This window comes from Nicotiana tomentosiformis, chromosome 11, assembly GCF_000390325.3.
Source record: "Nicotiana tomentosiformis chromosome 11, ASM39032v3, whole genome shotgun sequence".
Lineage (NCBI taxonomy): Eukaryota > Viridiplantae > Streptophyta > Magnoliopsida > Solanales > Solanaceae > Nicotiana > Nicotiana tomentosiformis.
The window spans coordinates 8,866,453-8,877,701 of record NC_090822.1 but is presented as its reverse complement, the minus strand read 5'-3'; the positions used below and the strand labels follow the sequence as shown (position 1 = coordinate 8,877,701).

The window sequence follows — 11,249 nt, the reverse complement described above, 5'->3', positions numbered from 1 at the left end:
CTCTAGCTCACTGTGTTTTGCCAATTTCCAAACTGTTGGTTGGCCCCTTTATTCTTGAAATGGTAAATGGGAAGCAAATGGTTGTTGGAGATGGATTCAGAGTTTCCTTTTAAGCTGTCATCAAATATTTGCTTTCAAATCGACGAACATCAGAAGATATTTCTCTAAGTTCTATTTAAATTAGTTTGATCCGCAATAATTTACATAACCAGAGTATAAACTATCTATATTGGACGACTACAACCAATCTACTCAACCTATTGATAAACTGTAAGACTTTTAAAAAAAAGTACATGCTTCTTATTTCTACAAGAAAGCCCTATGACGGGAAACTAACTGAATGCAAGGGGAAAAAAAGGGGATAAAAATCAAAGCAACTAAACAATTTCAGCAAGGCTTTATTTCAAATCCAATACTCAACAGAGTTCGAGCCGACTCCATTGCCTTTTCTCCTCCAAGGTCCAACTTCTCACCTGTTAACGCACCTTCTTTATCAACGGACCATTGTGTGGTCGATTTTTGATGCTGTAGCAGTTCGGGTTTCTTAGCCTGCAGATTGGTAAAGGAAGCAGGGGCAGCAGCAGCAATAAGAGGTGCACTAGGTGGACTTTGACGCTTTTTTGGTACGGGCATGTCATGATCGTGTACTCCCTTATATGTTATTATCAATGCACTTGTGCTATCTATAGCTCTCTCAATGTGCTTTCGAACCGGACATCCAGCTGATGTACAGCGATAGTAGTTCCTAAAAGTCATCCAAATAAACAATTCAGAAACAGTACAGGAAAACGGAGGAAGAAAAATGGAGCACACCTTTGACCAAGATAAAGGGTTACTATAAAGTAGATAAAACAAGTAATATGTGAGTTATTTTTAGGTTTACAGAGGAATTACAACGCCATCTCCTTAATTGTCTACTCATAAGAGATGCTGTCAAGCTAGAATATACTTTGACAAGTTATTTTTCTTTGTTTGACTCAAGGCTTGGCATTTCTACTTCTTTTAACAAAGGACCAAATTGATGTTGCATAAGAAAAAATCCAAATTTCTAACTTAAAATGGAAAACGTGATGGAAATTATTACATGAATAAAGGCTAAGATACACGGTGCAAGAAGAATAGCACCCGCCTTTAAAAAACAGGATAGGGTGCATACAATCAAGCATGAATCAAGGAATGCATTAATCTGGCATCAGTCTTTCTGGCAGAAAGAAAAACAATTATCAAGTGTAAAGCATGAAATAATATAGTACCTTGGGTGGGGATTTCCCTTCACCATTTTTTGTCCATACTTGCGCCATCTATAGCCATCACTTGAGATTCCTACATCACAAGCAGCATGCACCACAAGTTTGGGTTTCTTTCCAGGTCTAGAAACAGATTCGGAACTTGCGTCACTTTTCTTCAACCTGGAAACCATAGGTGAGTTTTGCAATCAATACTATGGTTTTGAACATCTGTAAGATGAAAGCCGGATCAATGATAATAACTAAATTACATACAAGAGAGAACTTGCCTCTTCTTTTGTTCAGGTTCATCACTGTGCTCCTCTTTAATAGTGATTTCAGTGTCAGTATCAGACCCACAAGAATCCTGATTTGCTTTCTCAGCAATTGGTGAAGTTTCTTGTAAATTTTCTTTTAAAGAGGACGGCACGGTCTCATTAAAACTTCTATTTGGACAAGCTATCATACGGTTGTCATTAGCTGGTGCAGGCAATACTACGGGCTTGCTTTCCTTTGAGCAATTTACTCTCGGGGGTGGATCATGATTGTGTTGACTTCTATAAATAATCTCCATCACACGATTAGTGTGATCAGAGCACTCAATCTTCTTGGCGCAACACTCAGAATGAGTGCATCGGTAATAACTTCGAGAACCTTGAGGAATTTTAACTTGCTTTTGACCATACTTCCGCCAATTGTACCCATCACGGGATGGTGTCTTCAGGACTGGCACAACAGGTAGAACCTTGGCATCGGAACTCTGCTTAGCCACTTCTTCTGTACTACCATTTACTACTGCTGACAATTGTCTTTCTGCTAGAGTTGGGCTCGGCACCGATGAAATGGACGGTGTAACAGATGTAGGGGACAGCTCCAATGAGGATGCTTCATCAGGCATACGTTGCTGATGTTCTGTTTGTACTTGAGCACTCAAAGTTTCAGGCCTGGTAACACTAATTTTATCCTGCATACAACATGAAATGACTCATTTGATGTCACCCCATCCCACAAACATACATATCCAGTTCCAATATTTGCCTGATTTAGCTTTTCAGTAAAAGTATAACATTATACACAGGAAAATAGAAAATCAGATACTCTGGAAAGCTAAATATATTACGAACCTACATAAGTAATTTGACTATATTCATTTATAACATCACATGATAATATTTTTGCAACTAGAGAAATTATGAATTACATTCAGTTTTGGAATTTCTCAAGTACATGTACAGTCATTCAAATGATTTCAATTGTCACCCCAAGCTCCGGAAACAAGAAAGCAGTTTTATTGTGAGATGCGATTCCTAGCCACCGTGGGAAGCAAGCTTGATTCATGATGACACTTCCAACTTATATAAATTCTAAACATGCTTTATAATTTTGACCACTTTCCTTATTCACATTCCTGGATCATTTTACTGAAATTATACTGGATGTCTCAACCACATGACCTGTTTTAACCAGTAAGTCCCTACTCTGAAGCTTAATCAGTTGAAAAATCCAGCACTTAATGACCAAATATTTTTTATTTCTGCTGGGTTTTGAACCTTGTCTTCAAGGTTTTCGCTTGCTTCATTCCCACTAGGCCACACCTTCAGATGTTCGTGTCAATTTAGCGAATACTTTGTTAATAATAAGAATCATTGACTTTTCCGTTTGATTTCAATTTCAGGGGAGAATTCTACAACTCAAAGCATGTGGAGTCATGAATATAAGAGTTGATAAATAAATGACGAGGCATCACTAATGCTAAATAATTTAGAGAGATAAAAAGATGTTGCGGGGTAATGTTTTCAAGAGCCAAAAAGATGAGTAAAAATATGAGCTTCACCTTTCACTAGGAAAAGCGGGAAAATAAGAAATAGAGAGTAAATGTGAATAAAACATTACTGTACTTAGAAAGGATTGAGACAACTGGGTAAAGCAAAATGTTGGTTAGATGATTCTTAGGTAAGAGAGTTAAATTGTAAGTATAAATAAATAAATAAATAAATCTATGTCCCTCTCAGGCAATTTAACATTTTCCGAGAGGTATTATTAACATACTTCAACATGATAACAAATTTAATAGTGAACAAACCAATTCTCACAGTAGCAAGTAGGGTGTTCAACAAAAAAACCGAAAATCCGAACAACAACAACAAAAAAAAGCAACATGTAACTTTGATTTGATTCAGTTAGCGTTAAATTAAAAAGAAAAAAAGAATATTTTATTTGATTTGGTTTAGTATTAACCAAAACTTCCGGTATTCGAATTATCCGCATGGCTACACAGTCAAGTCAAGTCAAGTGGCTTTCACTCCTTCAAATCAATTATATTGGGAGGCCTAACGAGTCACAATGGTTCACAGTCCGACTACTAATTCAAGTTACCTTTCAAACAGACGAGATTCTGCATCTACTTATTCCGGGATGAAGACATGTCGGCCTTACGACTACTAATTGAGGCCTAAACTTACTAATTACTCAAACAATACCGGCTTGAACAAGGAAAGCGGTCCCTTACCTTCTCTATTTCCTTCCCGTAATCGAACCCGGTAATAAGATTTGAACATGGATTCATTCCCATCAACTGGATCCTTCACAGAGACCAAGAACAAGGACCGAGAGTAATAGGGAATTCGGGATAAAAAAAGTATATACACTTTTCGTTATACGCGTACAAAGAACTCGTTGAAACCTCGCTACTGGATTGAGGAAGAGGCAATAAGGGAAAAATATCTATTAACATACTTCAACATGATAACAAATTTAATAGTGAACAAACCAATTCTCACAGTAGCAAGTAGGGTGTTCAACAAAAAAACCGAAAATCCGAACAACAACAACAAAAAAAAGCAACATGTAACTTTGATTTGATTCAGTTAGCGTTAAATTAAAAAGAAAAAAAGAATATTTTATTTGATTTGGTTTAGTATTAACCAAAACTTCCGGTATTCGAATTATCCGCATGGCTACACAGTCAAGTCAAGTCAAGTGGCTTTCACTCCTTCAAATCAATTATATTGGGAGGCCTAACGAGTCACAATGGTTCACAGTCCGACTACTAATTCAAGTTACCTTTCAAACAGACGAGATTCTGCATCTACTTATTCCGGGATGAAGACATGTCGGCCTTACGACTACTAATTGAGGCCTAAACTTACTAATTACTCAAACAATACCGGCTTGAACAAGGAAAGCGGTCCCTTACCTTCTCTATTTCCTTCCCGTAATCGAACCCGGTAATAAGATTTGAACATGGATTCATTCCCATCAACTGGATCCTTCACAGAGACCAAGAACAAGGACCGAGAGTAATAGGGAATTCGGGATAAAAAAAGTATATACACTTTTCGTTATACGCGTACAAAGAACTCGTTGAAACCTCGCTACTGGATTGAGGAAGAGGCAATAAGGGAAAAATATCCCCCCCCCCCCCCCAAAACCTATGGTCGACTTTCCAGTTGTAGTCCCCACCTTTGTGGCGATCTTATTACCCCCCTGGACTTGTTTGAAACAAACCCCATAAGTGCTAAGATGGCAAAGGAAGAGCGAGAAGCACAAAAATGTAAAAACATTATTTTTCCACAAATGGAAAAAGAGCAGCACAAAACGGTGTGATTGATAAAGCATCCTACTAACAATTTTTCCACTTCTCAGTGGAATCCCTTTCGTGGACTATTGGCTTCCCATCACCTAATTACACTTCCCAATATCAACCATCAAGAAAAAGAGGGTATGAACTATGACGTCATTCTACTCTATTTTCAACTCCTTCCTAACTTGATCTTTCAAGGCAAAACTATTCTGCAGCTTGCTACGTAAAACTCAACGTAAGGACAAAGGAAAACTTTAAAATTTTCAGTCGCTTCGTCACAGTACTTACTTATGGGCAAACATGTCACACTTTGGCCAAGTATCCTACAAAGAGACTCCCGAGAGCCAGAAGTACTAAAGGAATGGCCATAGGAATGGGCGCATCATTACATCGTAAGATGTCTCGCCCGAATGAATTAGTTGGTACTAGAAGTGTTTGAAAAAGTGAACGAAAGGAGTAATAAGAGGTGAAAAGGACGGAGACACTTCCCAACCAAAAAGAAGCGAGCGGTTTAGAAGTTCGGCCCGGTTTTTTTGGTGTCGTAGGGGAGGGATTTACCTTTCTAACGCATATTCAGTCGTACCGGCATGGCCCCACTTATTTGTTTTCGATTGGAGCATCAAGCAGCGCAACCCGGTTCTACTTGACTAAGCCCGTGCTCCTCCAAGGAGAGAGTTTGCTTTACCCAACTCCCTTTTTGATAACAAGGCAGAAATCCCCGACCCGACACTTGTTAGTTTCGAATGAAGAATGACATGTGCCTTGCCCTAGCAGAATCACTGCAACCATGACATGTGCACGGGATCTTATATAAAACCGATAATCATGCATCCTATTTACCACATTAACCACAAGAGATCTCAGCGCTTTACCTTGCAGAAATTTTTGGGTCTACCATAAACTGACATTTCAGTTTCAGCTTTAGGAGAGTCTAACCTCCGTATCCTTATCATCCTAATAATCCACATACATATCCTCTATTTTTCTTTATGCACATCTAGTAGACAAAAGCAGCGAGATCTAGTGCCCAAATAGTGATTAAGCATTTACCTTGAATTTTCTAATTGCACATGTCTTACCCCTATGGTGAATTGCCTCGGTATTTCTGTGCTACCATTCAAATACACAGCTAATTTTTTCTTTTTTGAATAAGTACCATTCAGATATGCAGCACAACTATGATTTTAACTAGTATAATTGAAAACTAAAACATTAAAATAAAAAATGTATGCTACCACGGCGGATCCACTCAAAGAACTCCCGAATCTCGAAATCTCCAGATAAACTGAAAACAATGCCAAACCAATAAATATCAAGTAAAAGCAATAAAGCAAACCTTGATTTCTTTCGCTGGTTCAAACGGTGGCAGTGCATATTCCACTGGCACTTCTGTCAGATGATTCAACACAATAATTACAGACACATACACAAAAGGCAAGAAAAAATAATTTACATACAATTATATAAGCAAAAATAAAAAAGGAAAAAACCAAATGTATAAAAATACTCCTTTTTTTCTAATTTATGTGAACTCATTTGACTATCGAAAAATACTGGACAGAGTGGACAAGGAATTAAAATATCCCTGCCGATGTCTGAAAATAAGACTTTTTGCAACTTGTGCTCTTTAAGCACATCATAACAATTATAGTTCCGAGACTTTTGAAATTTATGATCTTAAATATATCATAACATTTGTGGCTATATAAGCTTATTATTAAGGATAAATTGGAAAATTTACATTAACTGTATTCAGATTTAGAAAATGATCATTCTTTTTCAAGATGGACTAAGCAGGTAATCGGGTCACATAAACAGGGAGTAATAGTTTTGATCGTAGAAACCAAACATGAGCTAATAAACATACTACAAGTAGTTCTTTTCACAAATAAATAAAAAAAGCAAAGTTAGAGAAAAAAGAAGGAATTATACAAAATTGGAAACAGTACCAGAAAGTTGGTGAGAGGAAGAGGAGTCAGTATCGAATTTGGATTGCACATCACTCTCAATTTGTTGTACGGATGAGTGAACAGTAGGATGAGCTAGGGTTTCTGACACTGAAATTTCCACCTTCGGTTCATGTAAACTCTCAATTCCACTCTCCTTACGTTCATCACCACCACCATCGAGTACTCCGCCGTCATGTACGGAGGAGTTATCGTTTTTGTTTTCTTCTGGATTTGAATTCTCGGCTCCGGCAGCTTTGGAGCTCTCGTTTTCTTCGTCCATGGCGGATTCCTGTGTGTGTGTGTGTGTGTGAGAGAGGAGAGGAAAATGAATAGAGGAAATGAAAGAGAGAGTAAAGGTTTTTGCAACGGAGAGCTTTTTTCTGTTTTTTATTCTTTTTTTATTTTTTATGTCTAACATTTCCTTTTTTACATAAAGTATGTGATGGTGACAAATATAAAATGGTTGCTATGAGCACTCCCCCCTTCTGAAATGACCACTTTAACCTTGAAGCTTTTCCTTTTTGTCATTTGGTAAATTTACTTTTTCTTTTTCCCTTTATTATTCTCTTCCAAAATAGAGTAATTTTCGTAAAACACTATAGTTTAGTGCCTAGTAACTATAATTTATCTAATTACCATTCGTAACTACTATTTAATTGCTACTAACTTGCATCACTTGTATTCAGACGCGCATCAAATACAACATGTGTCAATTGTATTCATTCGCGCTAAGGTTATTCAACGGGAGGGGCCTGGCCTTAAATGGGACGGGATAAGCGAGACGACCCAGTAGGCCCATCCCATCCCACTAACAAACGAGATGGGACGAGAATGGTCGGTACGTGGACCCTTAGTGAGCCTTTTTTTTAATAAAACTTTTAAATATTTAAGCATTAAATTCGGCAACGGCTAATTTTTTTAAAGTTGACAATGACTAAATTTTTAAAGTTTGTAACGGCTAATTTTTTGACTTATTTAATAAGCTTAAAACTTAATAAACTTTAAAGAAACTAAGTAAAGAATTATAAAATATTAAAACAAAAGACTTGTAACGAAATATTTTTGTAATTATAATAGACTCGTAATTTATTTAATATAATCTCAAGTTATAAAGTAACTAAGTAAGAGTGTAAGACAATTCATAAAAAAATTCAAGGCTAAAGCCTTTTATTTTATTAATAGAACTTTCAAATTTCACATACAAATATGACCATTTATAATCATTGCCAACGGCTAATTTTACAAAGAATGCAGTTGGCCAACGACTCTTTTTCAAATAAAAAAATAAAATAAATTTAATCACGCGGACTGGCGGGACGGGACGTTAACGGGCCGGTGTCCCTGGACAAAATGGGCAGCCCCGTCCCATCCCATGTCCCGTTTACTATGGGCCCAGTCCTGTTTAAGAGCTAGTGGGCGGTGGGACCGGACCGTCCCGTTGGATAGCTATAATTCACGTAACGAATACAATATATAACAACTGTATTTATTCGTATAATTGTATTCATTCATATGTACCAAATGTATAACCAAGGCGAAATAAGGGTGTATACAAAGGATACAACTTGTATTGACTGTATACATGGTGTATACAGTCGATACAATATGTATCGCTTATATTTGTTCGCGCAATGAATACAACTACGGCGAAATACAGAAATACAGAAAAATAAACTGTTCTTGTTGAGAGTCGAACTCAGGACCTCCGCTAACTAAGCGGACGCTCGTACCAACTGAGCTACGAGAGCTTATTGCTCTCTTATTTTAGTTCAAAATAATATCTCTTTGGATTTGCTATAAAAATTAAATATAGTTATGGATGGTAAATTTGCTGAATGTATAACTACGAATGATAAATTCAGTATAAATATTTGATATGTTGCGTAATATTCCCTCTACGATATGGAGTAAGATTTACTCTTTATTACTTCTTATAATTTCCATGGTAATATTAGAAACAAGACTGAATAATTTAGGCTAAAGTAAAAAGGCTTTATAAATATTTTTGCTTTTGGTTCTTCATTTAGGTTAGAGATAAAATGTCTTTATTTTGTTGGGTTTTTCTCTCACCGTCATATGTTTTTCTTCAAATGTCTATGGTTATGATTTGACCATGCTACTAGCACATTATTTATAATCCGTTTCAATTTTATAAATTTCTTATTTTTAGTTCATTCTCTGCTTCTTTATTACCTTATTGTGTTTTTAATTTTAAAGAAAAATACGAATGAAAAAGATACAAAAACTAAGAGAAGTGGCTAGCAGAATCGATGGCATTGTTACTTGAATAACTAATGAACCCTCGAATTAATGAACTCCTATATTGAATATGGATTGTAAACTTTATAGAATTGAGTGGATTAATTTCTATCAAAATAAATAAATAAATAAATAAGATGATGGGTACTTTGTCAAAAGATAAATTTTTTGATGGCATTAGAGTAATCTATGCTTAATTTGATATGCTAGACTAATTCATGAGCTCCATTTAACCTGGAAATTACATTAACTCAAGGTCTATAAAAGGGCAAAAGGGCATCCCGGTGCACTAAGTTCCCGCTATGCGCGGGGTCTGGGAAAGGATCGGGCCACAAAGATCTATTATACGCAACCTTACCCTACATTTCTGCAAGAGGTTGTTTTCACGGCTTGAACACGTGACCTCCTGGTCACATGGCAACAACTTTACCAGTTACATCAAGGCTCCCCTTCATTAACTCAAGGTCTATCTGCTAATAAAATTGATGAAACTCGGTATGATCTGTTAAAAAAAAATTCCTGATTTCTTTTCCATTTTTTGGATAGTCCACTATTGCATCAATAACATATTTACCAAATTTAAAGTTTTTATATATTTGGACCAAAAAATAGGTTTTTATACACATAAGGTTAAAGTGGTAATTTAATCTAGTGAGGATGGTCTTTCTTTTATGAAGTGGCAATAGCAAAAGATGAAGAGACATATAATATAATAAAGTCCGGATCCGAATTATTTGGTGTGAGAATCGGACATATGTGTACTATTCCGGTTCGGGCTTTTCGCAACCAAAATATGCGAGTGTGTGACAGTGCATGTCGTTGACTCCTATTGACTCACTTTACTCCTCAGGTGCTTCTTTTTTTATTCCTTTTTTTTTTTTTTTTTAATTTGACCTTCCGGCAAAAGAAGGATTATTCAGAGCGAGCTCAATGGATAACTCGTAACTTGGGATGAAATAACGGTTGGATGGTTGAGACTCCCTATCTTTAGAGACAAAGAAAGGCGTGAACTTTTTGTAGGTCGTATGCATACTTGTTTTAAAACATTTCTGATTATTTTGGTAGATGACGACGAAATTGTTAGAGCCGATATTACTTTTAGAATGACAAAATCGAAATATAATGTTGAACATGTATGTATAATTGTCGCTTTGGCTCTCAACTTGAATTCGTGCCAATTAAAGCTTATTATAAGAGGAAATACTTTATATCACGATTTTTTTGATTCGAACCATAGACTTTTTTAGTATTTTAATATTAAAAGACAAAAAGGTTTAACTCCTTTAAAATTGAATTACTCCTTTTGTCATTTATGGAGATGTTTGATTGAACTCAAAACTAAAAAAATGAAACTATTTTTAGAGTTAGTAAGACTTGAACAAGTCATGATATTTTTGTGATTATAAGAACATGGTATTAAAAGTAAAATGAGATATTTAACAGTTAGAAAGCTTATAGATATATAAAAAAATATTACTCCTATTCTTTTTGAAACATATTAAAAATAAAAGAGTGCAACATAAAAGAAAATAGAGAATATTTTTTATAATAATGTATGTCCCTCTCATTTGCGCGTATATCTCAACTAATTTTTTGGTATTTGAATCTTTCACTAGAATAAATATCGGATGACTGTATCCATTAGAAAATCACTTTTTTTGGAACCGAGAAAGGGAGAGAGGGGTATTGACACCAAGTGGATTTTTCCTTCTTTTGGTAAATAATTTTATAGGTGGAATGTGTAGTTTATTTAAATAAGAAAAAAAAATTATTTTTTTAGATTTTGATAAAACGGTTCGAAACTAAGAGGATGTCTTTTCAATTGTGTGTATATCTTTTGTTTAAATATTTATTTATGTAAGAATTGCTATCAAGGTTATAGTGAAATGAATAAGATCCTTCTATGTTATAGATTTGGGCCAGGCTCCTCCATCGTAAATTCAAATTAATCCTGACATAAAAAATAGGTACCTGGCACCGGGTAAAAAGAAGAAGAAGCCAGAAAGTAACAACTGAATATTTACTTTAGAATAGCATTTCGTACTGAATATTTACTTTAGAATAGCATTTCGTATAATGCTTGTAAATTAATCAGACTCCACCAAGAAATTCATTTCTTTTGTCAGCTCTTGCCCATTCAGAAAAGCAAACTAAGCGTCACTTAAAAAAAATCCTTTAAAACAACTAATAAGAGATAATACTACAACAACAACATACCCAGTATTATCCCAC

General features: G+C 35.6%; 1 protein-coding gene across 1 annotated transcript; it reads right to left on the bottom strand.

Moving 5' to 3' along the window:
* Positions 1-157: 157 nt before the first annotated feature.
* LOC104115866 (probable WRKY transcription factor 32) lies at positions 158-7,180 on the bottom strand. Its single transcript, XM_009626584.4, has 5 exons — positions 6,759-7,180; positions 6,146-6,198; positions 1,517-2,190; positions 1,254-1,409; positions 158-745 (listed from the first exon to the last, which is right to left on the bottom strand). The coding sequence occupies exons 1-5, from the start codon at positions 7,174-7,176 to the stop codon at positions 388-390; spliced, it is 1,659 nt and encodes a 552-aa protein (XP_009624879.2). The 5' UTR covers positions 7,177-7,180; the 3' UTR covers positions 158-387.
* Positions 7,181-11,249: the final 4,069 nt, after the last annotated feature.

Coding starts and splice junctions, on each gene's coding strand:
- LOC104115866 (XM_009626584.4), bottom strand. CDS start 7,176: ATGTTAGACATAAAAAATAAAAAAAGAATAAAAAACAGAAAAAAGCTC. Junction 6,199..6,758: donor TTCCTCTCACCAACTTTCTG/GTACTGTTTCCA, acceptor ATCATCTGACAG/AAGTGCCAGTGGAATATGCA. Junction 1,410..1,516: donor GAACCTGAACAAAAGAAGAG/GCAAGTTCTCTC, acceptor TATGGTTTCCAG/GTTGAAGAAAAGTGACGCAA.